Source organism: Varanus komodoensis, unplaced genomic scaffold (assembly GCF_004798865.1).
Source record: "Varanus komodoensis strain SLA01 unplaced genomic scaffold, ASM479886v1 scaffold2, whole genome shotgun sequence".
Classification (NCBI taxonomy): Eukaryota; Metazoa; Chordata; class Lepidosauria; order Squamata; family Varanidae; genus Varanus; species Varanus komodoensis.
Genome location: NW_025335568.1, coordinates 23,233,351 through 23,259,351, shown reverse-complemented (window position 1 = coordinate 23,259,351; position 26,001 = coordinate 23,233,351). Strand labels below are relative to the sequence as shown.

Below are 26,001 nucleotides of genomic sequence, written 5' to 3'. Positions count from 1 at the left end.
CTATGAACACAAAATCATACAAACAAAATTCGTACACAAAATCAGCATAGGATTATTCCCTCACTTCATACCTACCACTGACATGACTAACCCGTTTACTTAATCATGGAGCTACCATATTCAGAAGCAGTACACCTGTCTTGGTGAGTAGCAACTACTTCCAAACAAATAGCACAGGCCTCTTCTGTTTTATGTAAGTGCTTAGGTGGACTCTGGGGGATGGTGGAGGACAGGAAGGCCTGGAGGAATGTTGTCCATGGGGTTGCGATGGGTCGGATGCGACTTCGCAACTAACAACAAAAGTGGTACCTCAGTTCACAAACTTAATCTGTTCCATGATTCTGGTCGCGACCCAAATTGGTCACGAGCCAAGTCAAATTTGTCCATAAGGTTCAATGTAAATATGGTTAATCCATTCTGTAAATATTTTTTTAATCACAAAAATTTGAAACAAAGTAACAAAGTACAGTACAGTAGAGAACTCTAACCTAGGTGGGGGGAAGATAATTGGAGGGAGAGTCTGCAACCGCGATCTCGACTAGAGGAAGCTGCGACCATGTGTCAGTGGGGAAGATGGCTGTGGTCGTGTTTGTGCGATCGCGGCCATTTTCCCCACACGAACATGCTCTGACACTTGGTTGCAGTGCTGGGAAGATAGCCACGATTGTGTTCGTGTGGGGAAGATGGCCGCAATTGCAGCCATGTTCCCGCACGAACATGATTGGGATTGTGGTCATCACCCGATGTGGAGTTCGCAAACTGAGGCAATTTTTTTCCAAAATTTCTGTTCGCAACCTGATTTGGTCGTGAACTGAAGTGTTCGTGAGCAGAGGTACCACTGCATTTGTGCTTTTTCCCTCTTACTCCTGCTTCCAATATATTCCTAACTGGTATTTTCAGTATGACTCCTCCAGCCACATTATCTAGGTTTTTTCCCCTTTTGGCGGGGGGGAAGGGGAGAGAGAAGAGCAGGCAGATGAAGCAGGATGCAGATAAATGTCTCCATCTGAAAAGCAGGAATAGACCTCTCTGATTACCCAATGTACCCCTGCCTCCAGTATAACTTTCCTGTTTCCAAGCCTAGGTCACCTAGCTGGGTGACAGCAACTGGGTTACACAACATGATAACCTATTGCAGCTTTGAGCTCAGCCAGAGGTGGCCATTCCCTTCTGGGCCCCCCTCCCCATTCTGGTTCCCTGCTCTGCACTCCTGCTGATGCTGGCAAAGAAGCTGCTGTCCATCTGCCCCCCCCCCCCCCCCCCCCCCCCCCCGCACTCCTGGAGAGACCCCTGGGACACTACAGGGTGGGTAAGGAAGGAGGAGGGAAGAAGGCAGGAAGAAGGCAGGAAGGTAGAGGGACATGCTATCACATTTCCCTGACTCATGGCTGTGCCTTATTATCTATTAGGCATAGAGGATTTTACCAGCAGTGCAAGGGTGAAACTCCCTGGGGAGTTAATGTGTTGTGAAACTTGTGCAGTGGACACTTCTACCTGAGGCTTTTGCTGTGCAATCTGTTGGCAGGCTCCCTGGAGAGTCACATTGCCCTCGTCCTCTGTAAAGTGGTTCTGCTGTTTTAAGAAGCACAGCCTGGCACTCTATAAAAAGAACAGCATTTGAGGGCTTGCAAATCCATGCTGGAGCAGTGTGGAGTCCAAAGCAAGTGGCCTTGTCATTAGGTCATTAGCATCTGGTCACATATGCAGGGCAAAAGTTCACTGCTATGACTTATTCAAGACACACCAATTCAAGTGCTGTGCAGTTAGATTAAGGTACATCAAGCAGAAACCAGGTGCAAATGTACCCCAGGCAAAGTGTTGCATAATTGATGATACGTAGGGTGGCCAGTCAGAGGTTGCCCACCCTTAAGCATAGCAGAATTCTTGATTTGATCAGATGTCAAAGAGGGTTTGCTGAGCTGCTAAAAAGGCATTCTTGCAGCAGCTGCATGTTTTCTTTTGTTCAAACACCAGGAGAACCCAGCACTTACTGGCCTCTGTATTTTGGCCCTCCCAAATCCCATTAGCTTTCAGACTTTCCTCTTTTCACTGAAATCATGTCTCTGGCCCTCCCAAGGTCATAGGACCATGTGCTTCTTTACCACAAACTGATGGGTCCCTGGCCTGCCAAATTTTGTGCACCCCTTTTGGGGTGTGCACCAAGCACAGTGTTCTCTCACTACCCTGCTGAAATTACTTCAGAATAACTCGGTGTGATGGTTGTTGATAAGACAAACAGCAACAACTACACTATGCATGATCACTATTAATAACAATATTGTTACTTTTTGCATTTAATTTCTGAAGTCTGTAATTTTTTACTACCCATCACATCTTGTCCCACAATATGTACTGCATGGAAACCGGAAACTTCACAGCATTACATGCATATGATAAAGTCAGTCCATGGAGGTTTACACCAGAATAGTTTTTAAGGATGCCTTTGCCCCAACTGGGCACCATCCAGTTGTGTTGGACGACAACTTCCAGCATGCCCAGCAAACACCTTACTGTCCCTGGGGTCTTGCTGAAATAGACACAGGGGCCCTGATAATTTCCTCCATCTGATCCTCCTGTTTTAGTGGGGGGGGAGGGGCGGTGCCTACATGCGCTTAACTCCCTTCTGTTCTCTCCCTCCCCTTGAATCTTTCTGTCCGAGTTTTTTTTTCCGTTTCCTGTAATCAAATACCTGCATCTCACTTGTCCCATACATCTGTTTATAAATTGTTGTTGTTGTTGTTGTTAGTCCCAAAGTCGACCCATCGCAACCCCATGGACAACATTCCTCCAGGCCTTCCTGTTCTCCACCATCCCCCGGAGGCCACTTAAGCTCATGCCAACTGCTTCCGTGACTCCATCCAGCCACCTCATCCTCTGCCGTCCTTCTTCTTTTGCCATCTATTGTTCCCAGCATTAGGCTCTTCTCCAGGGAGTCCTTCCTTCTCATTAGGTCGCCAAAGTATTCGAGTTTCATCTTCAGTATCTGGCCTTCTAAAGAGCAGTTAGGGTTGATCTCCTCTAGGACTGACCAGTTTGATCACTTTGCAGTCCAAGGGATTCGCAGGAGACTCCTCCAGCACAATTCAAAGGCTTTAATTCTTTGGCGCTCAGCCTTCCTTATGGTCCAACTTTCACAGCCATACATTGCAACTGGGAAAACCATAGCCTTTACTACACGCAGGGCTGGCAGGGTGATATCTCTGCTTTTTAGCATGCTGTCTAGATTTGCCATAGCTTTCCTCCTCAGGAGCAAGTGTCTTTTAATTTCTTGGCCGCAGTCCCCATCTGCAGTGATCTTGGAGCCCAGGAAAATAAAATCTGTCACTACCTCCATTTCTTTCCCAACTATTTGCCAGGAAGTGAGAGGACCGGATGCCATGATCTTAGTTTTCTTAATGTTGAGTTTCAAGCCAACTTTTGTACTCTCCTCCTTCACCTGCATCAAGCGGTTCTTTAGTTCCTCTTCACTTTCTGCTATGAGAGTGGTATCATCTGCGTATCTGAGGTTGTTGATATTTCTCCCAGCAATCTTAATTCCAACTGGTGATTTATCTAGCCCCGCCTTTCTCATGATGCGTTCCGCATATAAGTTAAATAGGCAGGGCGACAGTATACAGCCTTGCTGAACTCCTTTCTCAATTTTGAACCAATCAGTGGTTCCATGTCCAGTTTTCACTGTTGTTTCTTGACCCACATATAGGTTTCTCAAGAGACAAATAAGATGGTCTGGTACTCCCATCTCTTTAAGAACTTGTCACAATTTGTTGTGATCCACACAATCAAAGGCTTTAGCATAGTCAATGAAGCAGATGTTTTCCTGGAACTCCCTAGCTTTCTCCATGATCCAGCATATGTTGGCAATTTGATCTCTAGTTCTTCTCCCTCTTCAAAATCCTGTCTGTACTTCTGGTAGTTCTCGGTCCACATACTGCTGGAGCCTAGCTTGTAGGATTTTCAGCATAACTTTCTTAGCATGTGAAATGAGTGCAATGGTGTGGTAGTTTGAACCTTCTTTGGCATTGCTCTTCTTTGGGATCAGAATGTAAACTGACCTTTTCCAATTCTGTGGCCACTGCTGAGTTTTCCAAGTTTGCTGGCATATTGAGTGTAGCACTTTTTACTGCATCGTCTTTTAAGATTTTGAATAGCTCAGCTGGAATACTGTCACCTCCACTAGCTTTGTTGTTGCTCAGACATCCTAAGGCCCATTTGACTTCACATTTCAGGATGTCTGGCTCGAGGTCAGTGACCACCCCATCGTGGTTATCAGGGACGTTAAGCTTTTTCTTGTATAGTTCCTCTGTGTAATCTTGCCACCTCTTCTTAATCTCTTCTGCCTCTGTTGGTCCTTTATCATGCCCATCTTTGCCCCTGCCATTTTGGTCCTTTATCATGCCCATCTTTGCATGAAATGTTCCCTTCAGATCTCCACTTTTCTTAAAGAGATCTCTGGTCCTCCCTATTCTATTGTTTTCTTCTATTTCTTTGCACTGCTCATTTAAGAAGGCATTCTAATCTCTTCTAGCTATTCTCTGGAATTCTGCATTCAATTGGGTGTATCTTTCTCCCTTGCCTTTCACTTCCCTTCTGTCCTCAACTACTTGTAAGCTTCCTCAGACAGCCAGTTTGCTTTCTTGCATTTCTTTTTCTTTGGGATGGTTTTAGTTGCTACCTCTTGCACAATGTTGCGAACCTCCATCCATAGTTCTTCAGGCACTCTATCAGATCTAATACCTTAAATCTATTTGTCACCTCTACTGTATATTCATCAGCCATGATTTAGGTCATACCTGAGTGGCCTAGTGCTTTTCCCTATACAAGTGGATTTTCCTTAAGAAACAGGGGCTTTCAAAGACGCGCGTGTGCACACACTTTGAGTCTATAATTAGCGTATGCAATTATACAGTTCTTTTTGCCCTATGCACCTAAGTCCCCGGAGCTCTCTAATGCCTAGCACCACTCTTGGGGAGGGTTAAACGCTCCTAAATTTGGGGAGCAAGTCCCGCCGACTGCCCTTCGTCCGTTCCTAAGCAAGGAGCATTCCCTGCACACGGCTGGCTCGTCCAACGTAGCCAAGGTCTGCCACACCTGGCCTCGCAGACAAAAGCCCCGGCCACGCCGCACCTTGAGACGCTTGCTCCAGCCATGCGGAGGCCGTACGGGTGGGTGGATGAGCAAGTGCGGAGGAGGAGAGAAGGGCGGGCAGCCGAGGGAGGTTGGCCGCCTCGTTTGCCTCCAGGAAGTCCGAGAAGGAGAAACATTGACTCTAGCAACGGCAGCCGCACCGAGGTGAACTAGTCGCCTATCAGCAACAGGTCGCCGAGCCGAAAGCGACAGGCATGGCGAGCCTCAAGCAGCAGCGCAACGCCAAGAACACCTCTGGTAAGGGCGTCGCAGCGCGCCGAGGAAGCTTGTTTAAAGGGCTGTACTTTTGCGCGTGGCGGAACCGAGCGGCTTTGAGGCAGAACGAGTGGGGCCGAGCGGGGGGGAGGATTTGGCCCCTGCCTTGCTCTGCTTCTCTGTCTGGTCCTCGGAGGACTGGGCGCCCCCCCGCCCCCCAGCACTGGGTGACGGTCCCTTCGCCACGGCAGCGAGACAGACTTCGGGCCAAAAGGCAGCCGTTAACTAGAAGGCTGCGCGTGCGCGGGTCGCTTCAAGACTGCAGAAAAATGGGTGCTGCTTGTGGGCGAAGAGGTGTCTTGCTGGAAAAGGGAACCCGCAAGTTCAACTTGAGTCAGATTCATGCCAAGATTTTCTCTGAGCACACGCAGATTGCTTTCTCCGTATGCCTTTTACACGAAATAAGCTCAAAGCTTTCAGGTGGAAGTGGTTTAAGCGTCTGTTTCATACGCATATGCACAAACACACCGGGATTCCCTTCGACCAACGGCACTGCGCGCTATGAAAATGCATGTTAAGCACGCGAAGGGGAGAAAGGTCTTTCTGGGATCTGGTGCAAGCAAAAAGGAACCGGGAACATCCATTGTTAAACCGGGGGGAATGGAAGCCAACGGCCGTCTTCCCTGCAGGCCAGAGCGAGCAGTGCAGCCTCTGTTCACACGCCCGACCTTTGTTCTTCTCGCTTTGTGTCTGCAGCTCCTCCCAACGGGCGGCCGCTGTCTTCTCGCCTTGCCGAGTCTCTTCCGGTATTGGCCCGTCTGTTCCGCTCACGTAGTAGCCGGAGCAAAGCGGCGGCCGCGGCGCAGTCTTTTCCAGGGCGTTGTAGCCGCTGGGCTCGTTTGGCATCGGTCCCCGAGAACGCTGCGTATTGAGCGATGCTGCCGAGCTCTGCGCACGCCAAGTTTTGACGGGACCCGGGTCGAACAGACCGCAAAGGCGTCCCTTTGTCAAGGCTTTTTGTTTGGCAATAACAGAAGTACCCATGCGGCAGCTAGCTAGTGATTGCAGCAATCCAATCTGGTGACCTCCCGTTGTTTTGGACTACAACTTCCATCAGAGCCAGGATAACCAGTGTTCCACAGTGCAGGGAGCTGTCACCTCAAACGTCTAAGTGAACAAAGTGGTGGGATTCAGGGCCACCGCAAAAATCGTTACGGCAGCAGCGCTTATCTCCTGGGACAGACACACAGTGCGCCCAGCTGCATGCAACAGAATGCGCCCCTCTCCCCACAGTCCTGCATCACAGCAACATTCTGCACTTGCGCAAAATTCAGGAAAAAAGGGCACAATATTCCTACTTGGTAATCACACTTCTGCAGTATTTCAGTGCAGTGAATTGGGCTAAGTCCTGATTTCCTACCTCAGCTGTACACATAGCTGGATGGCAACAGCAATGCCCCCCCCCACCCAGATGTTTCAGGATTTGGGGCTCTCACAGAGTGTTTACACTTTAATTCCAGGGCTGCATTTGGGAGCATTCCTGGTTAAGGGCCTAACATCATACCCTCAGAACACCAACATTTGTTTGTTTTCAGTTGTTCCTGTTTTTAAAAAATATACTTACGTGGATTTATCCAAAATGCGTACGGCTTTATACATAGTCTTTAACAGAAGTTAACAGATACACAGATAAGTACTATCTGGCATCTATATGCCATAGATTTATACAGCAAAAGCATTGTAAGGTCCTCCATTGCATTTTAGAAAATGAGTGCTGATCCTCCCAGTTTGGTGAAATGGTATTTTAGCTGTCAAAAGGGACAAGAGAATGCATTTTGACTTTCAATTCTTAATTTTCAGGAAACGGATAAGTAATTCAAAAGCATGGGTACATCAGTGAATGTTAGACTCTTTGAATACAACATTTGTATGTGATAACCTCCAAAAAAGGAGCAGCTTCTAAACATTGCCAAAACATGTTTCAAAGATAGCTGCATAGCATTTGCTGCAGTGCACCGCTAGTAATTTGCTGGATAACAAATATTAAAGGGATGTTGTAGTAGACACGGCCTAAGATGGATAGGCAGATGTGACAGGCAGATGTTGAAGCAATAATCTACTGTTTAGGCATTTTGTGGTGGTGTCCACAGCAGTTTCTCAGATCCCTGTAGACCTCGCCTATATAGTGTGCACACCCAGTTTGTTGCATTTGTAGAGGGTGCATACCAGAAAAAAAGGCTTTTCCACTTCTCAGGGACACCTGCAAGTCTGGTACACGTGACGGTGGGAGAGGCACCTCTTGTGCCTTCCTTGGTGTAGGCTTCCTACTGAGGTGGGAAACCATTCAAGAAAAAAAAGGGATTAAAAAGAAGGAACAGTATCTGGCCAGGGCCAACTCTGTGTTAGCAGAAAATGTACTTAAAAGTGAAAGCATTTCCTTATGGGAAACTGGCTGTTTCCCATGTCATTCAGCTTAAAAATATCGAGGAAAGTTCCAGGGCATGGTCTGAATGCACATGAGTCAATTGTCTTGCTAAGCTAAGGGTTTCTGTGCTGGTCAGTGCTTGGAGGAGAGATCACGTGGGAACCACATGGGGCTACCTTGAGTTCATCAGTAGAAAAGAGATGGGATCTAAAAATAATAAAAAATATAGACTATACAAAGTTATAACTCATTTGCTGATTATGCGTACCTTAATATGGTGTATTGTGATCAGTTATGAAGTGTTACTGGAAATACTGGGCTGAACCCTAAGATTTGTGGAGGGAGGGTCCTTTCCTCTCCACAATAGTCCATTGTATTCTCTCCAAAACATCAGAGGATTGAGGACTGCATGGGGCATGAGGAGGTGAACAGAACAGAGTGTCTTCTGGGTGTTTTCGTTCAGCATCCAAGTCAATATTACTGACCAAAAAGTAAATAGCTATAAAACAACAATAGTCCCGCTAAACCTAGAATCCTACAAAAGATTCGCAAGGAAAGAAGGGGAAGTGAAGAGCGAACTTAAAATATATCAATGACCACAGTTAGGGTGCAATCCAAAGAAGCTGTCCATAACACACTGAACTTGGAGGAATATGGGCATCCTATATGCATTGGAGGAACATGGAGGCAAAGATCCCCTCTGCTTTCCCTCTCTATGCAAACCCTTGGATAGCTGAGTGTGTCCATCTAGTGCTTGAGCTTGAAGCAGGCAGAAAAGAGTGTGAGCCACTGCAAGGATCCTGCATATTCTGGGGGAGCATGTCTCTTCCTGGCCCCCAAAATAACTTCTCAGAGCGCCCTCTTGTGCCCTCGGAGCTGCAGTCAGCGCGGTTCTTCCTGTGCTTGCTGCAAGGGCTAGAAGGAAGGTGCACCACATTCAGAGTACAAGCACTAATTAACCTTGAAGCAAATTTCCAGGGCTGGAGCTGGAACTCCAAAAAAATCCTATGGCTGTGCAGGCACTTGCCAGTAGCAATAGTAATGTGCTGCATCAGGTTGGAAATTGTGATCACGTTAATCACCATTTCTTCTAAACTGCTTTATGTTCACTTGTCAATCAGAAAAGGAGGAGGATGCTATTTGTGAAGGTCAGGATGGGCAGGAACACAGAGAGGATGAAGAGACTGTGGACCACATGCACCACATGGCAGCCCGTTCTGAATCAGTTTAATGAGCACTGAGGAAACACTACGTTATCTAATAGTTGTAAAGCTGACATTTGTATGTATCAGTGTTTTCCTGTTTCTGGTGTGGGGTAAATATAATAACAAACGTGGATGGGAGAGAGATTAGACACTCTGGACCAACACAATTGTTTACAAAAGCTGAAAAGGAATTGTTTCAAGTAATGCTTTTGTTGCTATGAACGAGATACTGATTATTGCTTTCTCCTGTAGGAGATATCCATGTGGACTGCAGGAATGAGTTCCAATTCAAAGGTAAATTACCATTTGCTATAAATATAATTGGAGATGAACCTTTCTAAGTAGCAACAGATCAAGGCAATTTGTAGGAGGAACAAGCCCTTCTCTCAGGAATATGGGGAGAGGTGCAAAGATCTAGAGATGGATCTGATCTAGGTAGATGGAATGTTCTTTCCATTAAAAGATGCTGGATTGTTTGAATAACCCCAGGGAATTAACCAAGAATCACGTTAGATTTGTAGAGGCGATTTATTATGTCCTTATAATGTTGTTCTATACATGCTTGTAGAAGAGGTTTGAAGATGTCCTTTTGTTCCTTCGGGGTATGGGCTGGCTCAAAACTTCATTCCTGAGCCACATAGAGTAGCATGTGGCTTGCACGTGGTTGTATCCAAGCATCTGTAGATACTTATCTATGGAACAGAAAATAGATGATGTGTGAATGGATGCCAGGAAGAATATAATCATTAAAGTGGTTATTTTTTATTTTTGATTGAGCAATACTGCTTCAGACTTAGTTTGAAGATTTTGATGACATGGAAGAGTGGGTTTTTTAAAAGCTGAAATACAGATCTGTTTGTTTACTGGGATTGCAGGGGGGAAATTAAGGCTGTAAGCCAGTATACAGTTATCTGTTCATGTGATTTATTCAAAACAAATATGTCTTTTTAAAAATCACTAATCACAGATTTAGAGGGCAGTGTTTCAGGAGCAGCTTCCAAACCCATAAGCTACTACTAAAGTCCTAATGCAAATTTCTATTTAATTATCCTAGATCAAGATATTTTATAAAAATATTGATTGCATGTAATTTATATTTGAAAATATGCTGTTTTGTTATTGACATTCAAATGCACCTTTAAGTATGCAGGGCTCAAAGATGTTCCAAATTATTTTTGTGTTACAGATGGACAGCAAAACTTCACAGAAGCAGATGCCATTGATAACAGGTGAAGATGCTTGAGAAGTTGTTTTCTGGCTTATGCCAGTCACCATAATGACTATATTCCAGTCATTCACAGAGATTATAGATTCTGTGCCAAGGTTCTGACAATACAAAGACAGATGTTTTAGGAGCCCTCAAAACAGATTTATAACAGATTTTACTGCAGGATTAGACTTCCATCTATACCAGGGGTTCTCAGACTTTTTGAACAGGGGGCCAGTTGACGGGCCAGCAGTAGCTGTGGGCCGCCAAGGCAAGGCAGAGACGGGGAGGGGGGCATGGGGCGAGGAGCTGGCTTGCTCGTGAGGAGAAAAAACAAACTCCCACAATCAAGCTGCTGCTGACTTGCTCACTAGTTTTCTCCAAGCATTTCTAAAACGACCTCCTCGCCCAGCGAGTGCAAAACCTGTGGGGTGTGCCAGTTAAAAGGGCATGGCGGGCTGGATTTGACCCTCGGGCGTTAGTTTGAGGACCCATGATCTATACTGTATTTCTTTACTAGACTAAATGTATTTAAGTCAGATATTTTCATGTAGAAATATTATGCGACTTACAAAAATACATTAACAAATAAGAGCTATGAAGTGAAGATCTTCCAGAATATCTAAAACAGGTCTACATAGAAATGATATAATTATACAATTAATAAGCATCAGTTAATAGTCAACATCCAGGCGAGAGAATGCTAAGTTGCAGCTAAAAGTCCATCAGCATACAAACAGAACTCAAGAATAGAACTATTGATACTGCAGTGTAAATTTTATATTGTATGTTTTATATTATATATTTGTATTTTACTGTTTATATTTTAAAATGTTATTTTAACTTTTTGTTGTAAGCCGCCCCGAGGCTTCGGCGAATGGGGCGGCATAAAAATGTTTTAATTAATAAATAAATAAATAAATAAATAAATAAATAAATAAATAAATACCAATGGTAAATCCCCAACCACCAGCAGCAGTTTCATGTAGATGATAAAGGCATAAGTGATACGACAGATTTTGTGGCAACTCACAGGCCAAAGATCATGGGGTGGAATAGAAACCCCCACCCAATTAGGACGATCCAAATCTATTGTAACTCAGTGCTTTCTAAGCCCAACCCAGACAAGTGATCTGAAAGGCTACTATGGTGAATGGACCCGAAAGCTGCAGGTTGCAGCTCCATGTCCGTATCTTGGGCAACTAGGACTGTTTCTGGATCATGACAAAGTCCATGCCCTCAGCAAGCTAAATGGTACTCATAATAATATGACCAGATGGTGCACTGGTCGCATTTCTCTCTTTCAGAACTGCCATGTAAGCCAGTTCTCGTATTACAGATATGAGTAATGTTAACTGCAAAATTTCCAGCAGCTTAGTCAAAGTGAGTCATCCAAGAGTTTGGGCTGTTGCATTGCAGCAACCACACCAAGCGGGACATTTACCAGCTCTGGTGGAAATAAAATTTCATTGCTGCTGTCTCTGCTACCAAGTGAGATTGAAGTTGGATTAGGCGGGGTTCCTTCTCACATGGAGCTTCTAAGTGTGTTCCACTTCATTTATTGAGTATTTAACCAAACATGCTTGATACCCTTTTTTAGACTCTCATGTAGAATGCCCAAAAGTCTTTAGGGGATCCTCTAAGGGCGCTGAGGACAGGGCTTGTGAGTGTGTGCCTGCCCTGTCGCACAACCCAATTTTGTGTCTGCATAGAGTTCTGGATACACTTTTTAGAGAAAGTATCAAGGTAATAATAAGAGACTGCTAAAAAAGACTTTGAGTGTTACCAATTGACCTGGCCCTCAAGTAGTAAATAAGTAGCACTCTGGATCTTCACAGTAGCACATTAAGTGGGCACTTGAGTTGTCTAAGCGTTGAGTTCGGAGACAATCAAGGCTTCTGAAGTTAACCCCCATGTGTGACCCTCTTAATTGGTAATAAGGCTTAGATCTATTGACAATCATCAGAAGTACTGTTTGTGCACTTCTCTGATTCCTAGCTATCAACTTGTTCTAACTGAATCAGAAGGGATATATGAATATATCAGAGATTATATTTGTTAATTGAATGCATTATTTTTGAAGAATCCAGCTCTTTGATCCAGCAATGGAGTACAAAATGAGCCACAAGAGAAGAGGAATTGCTCTGATCTTCAATCATGAGAGGTTTTTTTGGCACTTAACATTACCAGACAGACGTGGTACTTCTGCTGACAGAGAAAACCTGAAACGCATGTGAGATCTTTGTTCTTTAAAATTAGTTTTCATTAGTGCAGTGTGTGTGGGGAACTCAGTTCAACTTCCTGTCATTTCTAAATCAAAAAAGGGCTGAAGTATTTTGTTTTTGCTAAAGATGAACTTCTCATGATAGATTGGGAGAAAGATTGGTATCTCCGCGAAAACGGGTATAGTTCCAGCTGTGAATCCTTCAGTGCAATGCCACTTTAGCCAGGAACTTGCCACTTGGCCTTAGACAAGCCATTATCTCGTAGTCTTTCTCTTTCTGGGACTACAGGGATAATAGAACTGGTCTGCATTATAGGGCACAATGAGAGGATCATGGAATATGTATGTGAGGCACTCTGACTACTCTGAAACAAGAGGGTGGTAGAGCTTCATCTCCTAGTTTTATCTCAGGCTGTTTGCCGTAGGTTAGCAAGATTTTCTGATTCAGAATGGTTTGACAGCTACAACAAAATGATACTACTATCCTGAATTATGCCACTAAATGAAAAAAGCTTGGTGTCTGTGCAGAAGGATTATGGACTCCATTCAGTTCCTAAAACAATTTGCTGGGCTCAGAATTCTTTTATCCTAAGTGCAAAAACAGATGCTACTTTTAAGATACAGCTAGCAGATATGTCTTCTATCTCCATTTTTAGTTTAGGGTTTGCACAAGGTTCCTGATTCAGGTTGGAACCATAGTATGGGGAGTTAGGGGATATAACCCCCCATTTATAATTGTATTGCAAAATGGAGAGCTCTTTGTTTTATTGAACTGCTGTGCAGTTCAGGCTGCTGTACAAGAAGGCCACCCAATTTAAACTGGCTTATCTTGTGATTACTTTTATTCTGTTCTTTCCTTACCATTTTGCAGAATTCATGTCATAGGAAACTGGTTAGTTGTTGGTGCTTGATACAGTTTCTAAAGCTGCATGTTTAGATGTTTATTCCTCTTCTCAGCAAGGAGGAACAAAGTTTCATAAAACAATAACAAGTAGTAAGAAGTTGGTTTTTTTATGAATAGTTTGACTGAGCTTGGATTTGAAGTGAAGTGCTTTGATGACCTTAAAGCAGAAGAAGTGTTACAAAACATTTACAATGGTAAGTTATTTTTAGAGTCATTTCTGCTACCCATTTCTAGTGAATGTTTGAATTTGTTTACTTTTCCTTAATACAATTCTTAATACAAAAGAACTTTCCAAGAAAGTGAAGAAATAATTCTTACCACTAACTTGTAGCCGTTGCATATCTTCTTATTAACTGCTCCATAATACCTAGATTGACAAGTCTATTGCTGAATCAACATTCTTTATATTTAATAAATAAAATGCTTTGCTACTGTTGGTGGCTTATGCTGGAGAGTTCCAACAGAAATACTAGAATGAAACTGTTTTTGAACTTCAGTTCCAAAGCAGAAAGCCAGAATGTACTAATTGGGTTATAGGAAAATTCTGAGGGATAGGATTGCCCCATAGAAAATCTCTGTCCAGTAGTAGTGTAATTTTCTTGAGGCAATTACTTCTTTGGTATGAATCTCAAATAAATTGGAGGTTAGGAGTCCCAAAGATCCTGGGATGCTCCCATAGCAGGCAGGTGGTTACTAAGGAGGAGAGTATTCCCAGTGCTTTACCCCAGGGATTCCTTTGTGCTGAGCCCAGCTCCAAAGTTAGCCAAGAAAAATGTATGCTACTTGACCAACCATTGATTTGAAAGTCACTAATTAAATTGGAACATTATCTTGCAGTGGCCACAGAGCAGCATGACGATGCAGACTGCTTTGTGTGTGCTTTCTTGAGCCATGGAGAAGATGATCATGTTTACGCCTATGATGCTAAAATAAAGATACAGTCATTGACCAGCATGTTTAAAGGAGACAAATGCCCGAGTCTTGTAGGGAAGCCAAAAATCTTTATAATTCAGGTGAGATAATGTAATATATGAGAAATAAGAGATCAAAATCACTTTTGCACAAAGTACAGAGTTGTGCCTTTTTTAGAAATAGGAGGAAAGGATTAAAAATGAGCAAAAACTGCAGGTGAGCTGAGACATTAGCATCACTCTAGTTACTTCTGGTTTGCATACCACAAGGGCAAATGATACAGTCTGGATAAATCAAACCAAACTAAAATGAAGCATACAGTTCAAGATGATATAATAATCAGTACATGGGGCAGGGGTTTCGGGTGAAATTCAAAGAAACCAGACTCAGAACAATTGAGAATACAATACAACTAACAATCTACTTACTGCGTTGTGCAGTTCCCCCTCTCAGTTGGGCAGGCAGAGAAGAATGGTGGTGTTCAGGAAATGCAAATTAATTCCTCCATCACAGCTTCATTGAGGTTACTAGGCGTTCTGACAACCCACGGGTTGCAGTAGTTGTTGTGCCCGTGGTGGGCTGTTGCGTTGACTGAACCCAGGTGACCACCAGTTACCGAGCAGTTTGGTAAGAGCAAAACCCTTTACTGCTCTGGCCAAGCAGCTCTCAGGTGATGCACACTAAAGATGCAGCCATTTTGATAGCGGTGGACAGTCCCTTCCAAGTGCTCCAGTGGTTCCTTGGAGGGGCTGCCCATAGTTGCCTTTTTTTTTGCATTCCTTCCCCAGTTTTAGTAAATACTTGTGCAACTGTGGGAATAGGTGGTTATTGTGCAGGGAGGTGTCCAGGCTGGTTGGTTCTAGAGTCATCTGAGCTAAGGGTGCCCTCATATTTATACTCGTTTCCAAGATTCTACCACTTAGGGGGCATGCAAAGCTGCAGGCCACTCCATTTCCAGGGGTAGTTTACCTTGACTGCTGTCAAAGGTAATTCATGTTTAAAGTAGGATTTTGAGAGCATGAGCAACCTCTCCCAGGAAATGAAATGGTTTATTTTGTTGCAGGGAGACAACTTGGAGGGCCAGGAGGGGAGAAGGGTTAAAGAAAACTACCAGTGGTTAATCTGATGGTCTGTTGGGCACACAATGGGTTGTTTGGATGACAACCAGCCCACTATGGCTTATTGCCAGGGCAGGTTGTCATGCTGTGCTGTGCAAACGTATCCATCCTGTTCATGGTTGCCAGTTATCAAAGGCGCCTTGTCTGTTGTGTATTGCAATGCCATAGTAGATTGTGCCACTTTCACTGTTTTAAACATTGCCTTTTGCTTCAAAGCATTTCCATGATAGGAGGTGTAAGAACAGGCTTTTAACAATCAGTGTGTGCTGCATTTTCCAAGCTAAGGCTCAGCAAAGCATAAACAAAAAGTAATTAACCTTGGTATATTCAATGCATGTGAATGAATAGGGCCTTTTCAGGTTGATCAGAAAGGGTTATGCTTTAGAATGGCGTTCCACTACTATATTTCATTTCAAAGAGCACTTTCCCCTGCCAGGCGTGCCGAGGAGATAAGCATGATGACCCAGTCCTCTTTCATGATACAGTGGACAGCAAAAAAGAGTCAGAAATAAATGAGATCACGGTGGATGCCGCTGCGGTGTATACATTACCTGCTGGCGCTGACTTTCTCATGTGTTACTCTGTAGCAGAAGGTAAAATCCATTTTATGTTTTCACTAAACTTACTTGGTGGTAACATGAAGGGAAGCATTTATCTTACAAAATAAGGAGACAAATTCCTTTTAGTTTTTTCTACACTTGCATTATTGGCTTGTTGCACAAAGATTAACAGTGTATTTGATATACGTGTATGTAAATATCAGCATTGGTTATCAAGCTTTTGAGGATCGCAAATTAAACCTTCCTAAGAGAGAGTAAAAAGCTGGAATGAAGGAACTGCTTCCTCCATGAAATTAATCAGTAAGATCATGGGCAGGTAAAGATGCTCATATACCTGTTGTCCCTGTGCAGGAAGAGTAGAGACGACTGTGTCATATATGAGAAACTCGTACAATTAGCACCATTCCTACTGAGGCGAACCCAGTGCCAGTTATCCCTGCTCCATAGTGTGCTGACTAGCCTCTCCCTTGAGCATTCATGCAAATACCTGCAGAGGTGTGTTGACACAGCAGGATGTGTGGAGGCTCCCCCGTGATATGGAAAGCTTCACCTCTCCACTTGTACTCCCAAAGCCTTCCTCACTGTCATCTGGGCTTTCACGACCTAAGCACAGTGCAGTAGTCACACAGATAAATTAATCCACTGGAAGCAGTCATGTGTGAACCAGGTCATTATACAGTGTAGGGGTTTCTCTCCCCAACCCAAGTCTTACTTAGACCAAACTTGCAGAAAGATGCCACAAGCACTCCTCCCCTGGGCCCATTAACTGGTTTCCCTCCTCAGGTCTGCCAAGGGCCAGCTGTTTTTTTTTTTTCTGCCTACCAGTTTTGTCACTTTTTGCTATTCTGGAGAGCAGGATCCTTGCTGCCATCTGCTCTTCTTGAAAGAGTGAGCTATCCCTTAATCATTCCTGTGCTGGGAATGAATTTCCCTCATGATCGATATAAAAATGAAATGCGTTTTGGAACAGGATGTGCAGTAATGTAATTTTACTAAGATGCTGGGCTCAATTGTCTTAGAACTTCTTCCAGTGGTAATGCACTAGTACGTCAAACATGGTAAGCCAGCCCTGCTGTGTTTGGAGGCTCTTGAGCCCATCTTGCTGACTGGAGGCCTGGGCTTCTGCCCCAAAGTCTTGACAAGATTACACTGGTGGATTTTCACCTCTCCAAAAGCAATGAGTTGATTTAAGTAACACCTAGGTGACTCACAGCAAGTTAAGAACAGTGAATTTAAGTTTGGGATAAAAGGTTCTCTCTTAACATTACAAAAACAGTATTTTCTTCTTTTCCAATAGGGTACTATTCTCACCGTGAGACAGTAAATGGTTCTTGGTATATTCAAGATCTCTGTGAGATGCTAAGAAAGCATGGCTGTTCCCTGGAGTTTACAGAGCTACTGACATTGGTTAACAGAAAGGTGTCTCACCGCAGAGTGGATGTATGCAGAGATCCACTTGCTCTGGGAAAAAAGCAGGTTCCTTGCTTTGCATCAATGTTAACTAAGAAGCTGCATTTCCGCCCAAAGTCTAAGTAGCACAGGACAGAAGTAACAGATCCACTTTTGTGTTTGCTGTAGAGGACGTATCAAACCAAACTCACCACATACTTGAAATACTAGATAGAGAGAATTAGAGCGCAATTCTGTACCCATTTACCTGGGAGCAAGTAGACATGTATAGGACTGTGTTGTAAAATGTACACTGTTTGATTTACTTGATATCACACCAGCATTGACATTTTGTTCAACAGGCAGCACCATATAATGTGGCTGCCTGCAACTCTTCATACTTGGAGGTGTCATGGGCATTCCATTGAGGGCTTCTACCAGCTAAGATTTTTGCCTTGGATCATGAGGACACAGCTGAGGTGCTGCCAGATTATATGGTGTTGTGGCAGAACCTCACTTCTCTCTTTGAACCTTGCAGCTGCAGCCAGTGCAGAAAGAACCAGGCTGGATGCGAGGGTAGAGGAAGGACATTCCAAAGAAAGAATCCCACCTCTGACCTTGCAGTACAATTCTGGGGTTGGAGTTGCGGGTGACGCCTCCCTATGGCAGTCTAGATGACATGTAGCACTGCAAGACTGCATCCTCAAATCAGGTGTAACGTTATGAAATGGAAAGACTCATGCAGTAAAATGACAGCCAGCAAGAACGGTTTTCCTATCCATTTCGAAAGGTTTCAAAATTCGGAACTCAACAGCACGGCACGTAGAAATTCCAAATAAATATTTTACACTGGCTGTGTATGAAATTAATTAATTTCAAAATTTCAAAATTAATTTGAAATTAATTTCAAAATAAATATGAAATTTAACATTCCAGGATTAACTACTTTTTGATGTACTGTATTTGAAATTGATTAGAAGTCAACATTACACTAGCCTCAGGGAGTTTTAGAAAATAAAAGTCAGTGCTGACATTTCAGTAATAAGGGTAGAAGGGTAGAACTGATCGTATTTTTGCTGTTTGTTTACACTAAGTTACTCTTTATAGCACATTTTGTAAGTGAAATTTGGTGCTTTTAAATGGTTTTGATAGTTCTGCTTATACATTTGCAATAATCTTCAGGGATCACTACCTTAATCCTTTCTGCTGGATTGACCTCCCTGCCTCTTTTTGCCCAGTATCACCTGAATACTATTAAGACTGAGTGGTGCAACCCTCACTGACATTGCTCCAGTGAATTGTTCAGGCTGGTTTGATTATTGCAGGCAACACCAGCCATTTCTACACAGATTGGGGAATGCAGTATCCAGGCTACCAAGCTGTGCTTGAAGTTTCTGAGGTCCTGATAGTTCAACCTGATGCTGAAGGAAAGCATGTCAGTGCAGACGGGTTCTCTCGTGAGTCTTGTACAAGACATTTTGTATACTGTTTGTCCACTAATCATTTCAGCCTGGAAAAAATGTCCATGCATGTGTATGTTAAATATTTTGCAAGACATGTTTTTCTTTTTGTATAAAACCTTGATCAGAAAAATCAAACCAAACAATTATGTATTTTTATTTACCTTATTATGAAAATTACATTCAAATAGAGGAGCCATAGAATAAAAAAAAATAAACAGTTAAAAACTGGTTTTGTCCTTTGCTTCAAGAATGGGTTAGAAATTCAAGAATAACTGCTATTGGTTCATTTAATTTTTCAGTTGTGTTAAGAGATACAAGTCCTAGTTTCCAGACTGTTTTAAGCTCAATATTTATTATAATAGAGTTCCTTACTCCAAACTCTTAAAAATAGTCCAAAATGTCCAGTTTCTAATCTTTGGAGGCAAGTCAACAAGGCTAATGCATTTACAGTATGTAAAAAAATCAACGTTTGCCATTTATTTCTTGGATTGGTAGGTGCAATTGCAAGGGGTTCTTCAGCCGTTTCAAGGCATCTTCCACCTATTGGTATGAAAGGGGGAAAATTGTGAGCTTGTGGAAAGTTCCTTTCAGCCTTCTAACATAGCGTGCTATGTTTTGCTATACTCTTAGCATCCGTCAAGCTTCCAGCACTCTGTTGATGCTAAGGCTGCTGTAGCAGAGTCCTGAACTAGGATTATGGAGACTTAGATTCTAGTCCTCTCTCAACTGTTAAGTGATTTGAGTAACGTTTTCCAGTCACTAACTCCTAGAGATAGCATATGCGGCTTTGGGCTTCTTGGAGGAAAGGTGGGATAAAAATATAACTGCGTCCTGACTCTTCCCTACATTATTTTCCACCTCTCCTATATCAGAGACTGTTAATAACTCTGAGAGAAAGAAAACACATGGCTTAAGGGCTGGAAGAGTAACAACAGATTGGATCCTTCCATGTAGCCATCTTCCACCAGTTCTCTGGATGTGCTCCCTGGCAAACATGAGCTAGGGAAATTATTTTTGTTGGTCCTATATATTTGTGCTAGCAGGAATTAAAAAAAATAATGAAACATTCCAGGGACAGCTTGGAGGAAATGAGATTAGGTATGGATGTTGGTAAAATGCATTCATCTGCCAATATAAATACCCCAAGTCTCTGATTGTTAAGAAATGGTTTATACTAGGTGTCTTCAACCTTTTCAGGCCCTATGGGCACATTTTGAAAATTAAAACTCTGAGAACACTACCAGAAAATGCAAGGTAGCTCTTTCCCTGTCCATCTCCTGCTGCAGGTCAGCCCACTGAGCAACCAAAGCATTTTCTGCACTGCAATTAGTCCTAAAACCTGACTAGAAAAGATCCAAATAGTAAGTTTTAACTGTGGAATGAAGATGCAGCTATGCACTTAATATGCCATTTTGAAAAAGGCTGTACACATGATAAACAAGATTACATACAGGATGACACCTGGTAATATTGCCCCAGTTAACTGTAGACTTCTTTAGTAAGAGTCGCTACTGCTTCATTCAGAAATTAGGAACTATTCCCTCTTAATGGGAAGCACAAACTACCGTCAAGACCCAATTAGATATGCCTGAACTTTCTGTTTTAGGCAACTAAGATGGGCAAGGGTCAAGCATATGTCTTTCCAGTCTCACATCTCCATGAAAGCTTAAGCTGGATACCCCACAACAACCCTCCATCCTTGTTTCAGAAGTGGACTCCCTAATCTGAATAGATGTAAGTAATTCTATCTGCAGAATGTCTTGCAAAATGGTCAACAGTAGGTCAAAGGTGGTTCAATCTCCAACATGGGTAGATTATAAAAGTCCTTTCACTACTCAGAAGACCAACCCCAGCTTAAACTGAGCGGATCCAGCGGTGTTGGTGATGGTGAAATAAGACTTCCACATTTCAAATTCAACTAACCACTTGAGTAAGCCACCTGAATTTGAAAGGGTTAGGCAAGATAGCAACGGGGTGGTGGGAAGCGCAGAAAGGTATCCTTGGGTATACGCTCATTGGTTAATGACATGCCAAAGACAGCAAAGGATTGTGAACTCACGATTGTGTTGTGCTAAATTTGAAGTCACGTAACAATGCAGAATGGCACAGTCCCCATTCCAGCTGGTAGATCTGCTGAAAGCAGCTACTGGCAGCAGGATCAGGTCTGTGCACAACAGAGACTCAGCACTTTGCTAAGATTATAATTCCCTCTGGACCCATAGTGCCTTCTCACCAGTCTGGGGAGTAGGGGGTGGGGGCAAGGCAGTGGTGGCAGGCAGGTCGTCCTGCAATTTGGTCTTCTCTTTTGCAGCTGGCGCATCTGAGTTGATGCTGAAGTTAAGGAGCAGCAGTGCTGAAGTCTACAAATCAAGTAATTCTTAATGGATTGGAAGGCTTGAGTAGATCTGGACTGCCAGATTCAACAGTATTAATTGTGCTTTTAAAACCTCCTAAAACAGTTTGTCAGCTTTTGCAGACAGCAAGGTAGATCAGGTTTGTTTACTCTGGAGCTGGAGGATTTTCTATTTCTCATCCCTTCAATACTAATCACAGCTGCTACAGCAGATGGAACGAGAAGCAAAACCCATTCATGCAATGTAACATAATTTTATCTGTTTCATCCCTGTTGAGAGGCTCTAGGTATGCATTTTAAATTCCCTTTTCCAAAATAAACCAATATATTCAGTTAGATAAGACTTTTCTATGAAGAGGTGGGGGCAAGGTTGGCATTTTGTTTTCTGTCAAGGGAGGGAGATAAAGTTGGCAGCCAGAGCTGCAAACACTTGAGCTTCAAAACATCCAATTTTCAATTAATTATATTGGATAGATGGAAACGTGTTGACTGAAAGTGAGAAATGCAACTACCTCTGCAAGTTCCTCTTTCAACTTGTTGTACTGATCCACATTGAAGCTCTGGCTTTTGGATTTCCTGTAAAAGTAATGGAGGAATTGCCTGTCTTGAGCCTCTGGGTAAATATAGTCCTGCATAAGTCAGGAAAAGGAAACAGAATAAAATACTTTGAAATCTCCAACTGGAGGATGATAGCTGTAAAATTTGTACATTTTATTGCAGCTGTTGTCATTAAAGGTGAAGAAAACATCCTATTTTAATTTAGATTAATTTGGACAAACAAGGAAAAACGGACATACAATGCATCACTTTGTCCCAGTTCAGAAATGCTGGCCCAAAGAGAAAGATCTCAGAATACCTCTAAAAGGTTATTAAGGAATTGTTTACATTGCCTTCCACAGTTGGTGCCCATGTTGGCCTACCACTCCCAGAGTTGCACAACTCTGAGAATTAAAGTTTTACACATAGAATCACCACAGTCAGCATGTCCTGAATAATGTCAGAAAATCAAGTCACCTTCTTCTTTTGTAGATGGAATGATTCTAAATCTCAAGGCAATGAGTGCTCCTTGAGGTGAGGAAATCAAATGAGGGCTGGCAGCCAATTTTATTCTTTTGTGGAGATTTGTAGTGCTCTTGTTTTTAATCTTTGCTTTGCACACTGTCTTGAGGGCTTTGCAGTTGAAAGGTTACCCATAAATACTGTAATGTAAAAGCTGTGAGTAAAATAGAACACTCAATGCTTTATCTTGCAATCAAAAATAACACCTAGGCATCCTTGTCGGGATACTTTAAAAGCCTCACAAATATACCCTCAAAAACTTTTGACTTCAAGTATACAAACGATAATATTTTCTGTGTGTATCATTGCTCCAAAAACGTTGCTTTAAGGAGACTTACCTGCTTAGTAAGTACAAAGTACGCATAGAATGCCATAGCACTTCCATAGGTGATAAAGTATGTGACAGGCTCCATGATATCCCATGAATAGACCCACCAAGTAAGCCAAGCCAGGGCTCCACCTTGAGTTGACATTAAGGCTAAGCCAATCCATAAAAGACGAGAAGTCTTAGCGTCAACAGATGCAGCAATTCCAGCTTTCATCTAGAAAGAGAACCTATGTTACACACCAAAGAAACAGCAGTGCTCAATTATGTTCCTCTCCCACATATTCCATTGTATTCAGATGTGTACTGAATTGGTCCTTCTTAGAGATCTGGAGTTTACAACATTCAAATAATTTTCCAGATGAAGACTGTATAAAATTCAAATGCTGAACTGTCATCTAGAGAGACTGTTTTCAGGGAAAGTCACCTGAGAGCAGACATTATGACAACTCTTTGGTCTTTTAGCCATCTTTGTTCAGTCTTCTAATGACCACTGGATATCAAGACCTAACTTTATCTGTTCTGTTGAGCTAGTGTTAGTGGCTTACAATGCAGTTCTATATGGACAGCACACTGTTAGACAAAAGCCTCCAGATTTGAAAGCTGCTGTGTATCGAATGTCCTGCAGGGGTGGTGGAGTGACAGTGGAAGTTCAGCTCATCTGTCACCTCTCCATCCTCCTATCTCATTTCCCTCTAGATGGGCTTCTGAGCCTGCCACGAGGAGAAGCACTGACAGGGGCACAGCGAGGGCTGGAGAGGTCAGTTCCTCTAGTAACCTAGTCATCTCCCCTCCCAGCCCACTGGAATGCTCCCTCTTCTTTGTGGCTTTCAGCTGCCTTTGTGACCTTAGCAAGCAGGCACTGTGGCTCCACCCAGAGCAGCCATGAGAGGTCAAGAAGAGAGAGGAGAGGCCCCCTTCTGAAGTCATAGCAACAACTATGGCTATGAGAAATCCTATGGTCCCTGAGATGCTCTCCAGAGACTGCCGCATTGTCCTCTTAATTAACAGAAAAAAGAAAGAAATATCTATATGAATAAATTTGTATGTATCTATTATATATATATATGAATGAATTTCTAGGAAAATAGTACATTCAAGTAATTATACATAAGCGTCAGTCAAAGTGGAGCAGATATCCAGGTAAGTATCCATTTGAAGGTGGCATCTATACATTCATTCAAATTTTGAAAGTGGTATAAGGTCCTCAATCTAGTACATTATAGGGCAAGAGCATTTATCTTTTCCATATTGCAATATCAATCTTTTAGCTCTCAAAAGTGCTGAAAATCATTTATGTGGAATATGCATTACCTTCCACGAAGCAGATAATTTAAAAGTATTTCACACCATTCTGATGCAACATTTACCTGCATAATAATCTCTTCTGAAAAAGAAGCAGCTAGTAAATAATGCCAAATCATATGCTTAAAAGACGCATTAGTTGTATTGACTGCCAACAATTAGCTAAATTAAACAAACCCATATTAAAAGTGATGCTGTGGCATCTAATAGGAACAAGTTTCTGCTGAATAAGACACAAGCAAAGATCCATGGATGCAACAGGTATAGGTGCCAGAGTGGCAATCGACTGATTAGGCAAACTAGAACAATCCATTTCCCTATTCCATTCCTGCTTTGTATTTATTCACCTTATTTTTGGACACATATTTAAAGACATGAATGATGGATTGCTTTGCCTGACCAGCCAGAGGTACTTTCAGTAACATCAGAGACTGGTATTGTGAAAGTGTTAGGGTTAAATCTTGATCCTAACAAATGCTGCCGTTGCAGGAATTGCCATCCAGCCGTTGCTGACAAATATTTAACATGAGGGATGACAATAACTCATCTTTACCACCCACCATTTAATCCAAACCAAACATTATCTTATTTGTCCATGTCCACCGTTTTCTTGCCAATTTCTAAAACTGGATTGCCTCATAAAGTCAATGGATCAAAGTGTAATTGATGTGACATTTTATGCCGCACATCTTTAGCAGGAGAAACCACAGGAGGAATCTGGTTCGTTCTTGCATGCCTAGAACCTAATGACATCCATCTAGAGAGAGGAAACAGCCAAAAAAGATCCCAGGCTGCCCAAGAAAATCAGCTATAAAAAGGAAAGACCAAAATTTATTAGAAGTCACTCTGTAACTTGATGTAAAGCAAGATTGTCTAAAAATAATTGTCCAATATAAAGCAATAGCACATATAAACAAAGAAGGTGAGATATCTCAGCTTTAAAGATGCCCATCTAATGAAATTCAAGAAATTGCATTAATCAGATCTATGTATTTATAAATTTCTCATATATGTATATATATTAGATATATATTATTCATTACATATAATACATATACGTAAATTTTACAATAAAATGAATTACTGATTTAGCAGGTGAAAGACACAAGTTGCTGAATTCATCACAGATTTTCACAAAAGGTTTCTTTAAAAGAAGTATTTTTCAAACCTGCTCTAGGGGCAACAGTTCTTCTTTTAGAAGTTCCATTTTTTGCATTAGTTCCCTCTCTCTCCTTTTCTGATGATCTTCTAAATGGAGTGCTACAAATAATCTTTGGATCATAGACTTGATATCATCTATCTCTGTAACACGCTCTGAGCTCATGTTACCTGAAAGGAGAATGAAATCGGGAGTCACTATACAATGAAACTTTTGGGACTCCTGAACTTCCACCACAACCTCTCCAAGGATGAGGAGTTACATATGACAATGTACAGGTAGCAATCCTCCAGGAGACTGCAGTGGTCAGTGGTACCCAGGAACCCCTTGTTATTACTACTGGACCCTAATTCAGGCTCAGAAGCATGCAAACTGAGCAAGGTTATGCAAAAATGCTTGCATTTCAATTGTGCTCATTTAATTTTGAATGCAAAAGTGTTAGTGGTGTTGCTGTTCTCATGAAGAGTGCTGGAACGGGACTCTGGAGATCTGGGTTCTAGTCCCCACACAGCCATGAAGCCCACAGGGTGACTACAGGCCAGTCACTACCTCGCAGTTTAACCTACCTCACTGGATTCCTTACTAGAGGAATAAAAGTGTTAATATAAATTCAATGTAATAATGCAAATAAGAATAAGAAGACCATACCATCCAGTAGCCAACTCTCCAGGCAGTTCACAACAGTTTGCCCAGAGAGTTTTGGATATTGCGCACCATAGAAATTAATTAAATTAATAACCCCCTCCCCCCATAAAAAAAAAAAAAAAAACCTGCCTCCCTCCATATTTGAGTATAAACTTTTTTGGCTAAGACAAGCAACAGGGTTTTTTTTTAAATGACAATAATCATTTAAAAGCATAACGACTATTTATTTGTTTAAAACTTTTATACCCCGTCCATCCAACTTACAATAAAGATGGCCACTAGATTCAATCCTAGTTTCCGAGAATAAAAAATGAAAGAAAAACAGATGTTGATGGTTGGGGATTTAAGGCTGCAATTCCACATGTGCTTACCTCACAGTACAGTCCCATTAGACCCAATGGTGCAAGC

At 42.4% G+C, this 26,001-nt stretch overlaps 2 protein-coding genes across 2 annotated transcripts in view; one reads left to right on the top strand and one right to left on the bottom strand.

The window, feature by feature from the left end:
* Positions 1 to 5,211: 5,211 nt before the first annotated feature.
* CASP6 (caspase 6) lies at positions 5,212 to 18,972 on the top strand. The gene is made up of 8 exons (XM_044428656.1): positions 5,212 to 5,382; positions 9,223 to 9,264; positions 10,157 to 10,199; positions 12,261 to 12,410; positions 13,423 to 13,499; positions 14,143 to 14,318; positions 15,772 to 15,928; positions 17,193 to 18,972. The coding sequence occupies exons 1-8, from the start codon at positions 5,340 to 5,342 to the stop codon at positions 17,429 to 17,431; spliced, it is 927 nt and encodes a 308-aa protein (XP_044284591.1). The 5' UTR covers positions 5,212 to 5,339; the 3' UTR covers positions 17,432 to 18,972.
* MCUB (mitochondrial calcium uniporter dominant negative subunit beta) overlaps positions 18,878 to 26,001 on the bottom strand; it is a 55,866-nt gene continuing 48,742 nt past the window's right edge. Inside the window, exons 5-8 of the mRNA XM_044428655.1 lie at positions 24,958 to 25,118; positions 22,498 to 22,701; positions 21,613 to 21,729; positions 18,878 to 19,287 (exon numbers count right to left, since the gene is read on the bottom strand). Coding sequence (XP_044284590.1) covers positions 19,210 to 19,287; positions 21,613 to 21,729; positions 22,498 to 22,701; positions 24,958 to 25,118 — 560 coding nt within the window. The 3' untranslated portion in view covers positions 18,878 to 19,209. The remainder of the gene's footprint in view (positions 19,288 to 21,612; positions 21,730 to 22,497; positions 22,702 to 24,957; positions 25,119 to 26,001) is intronic.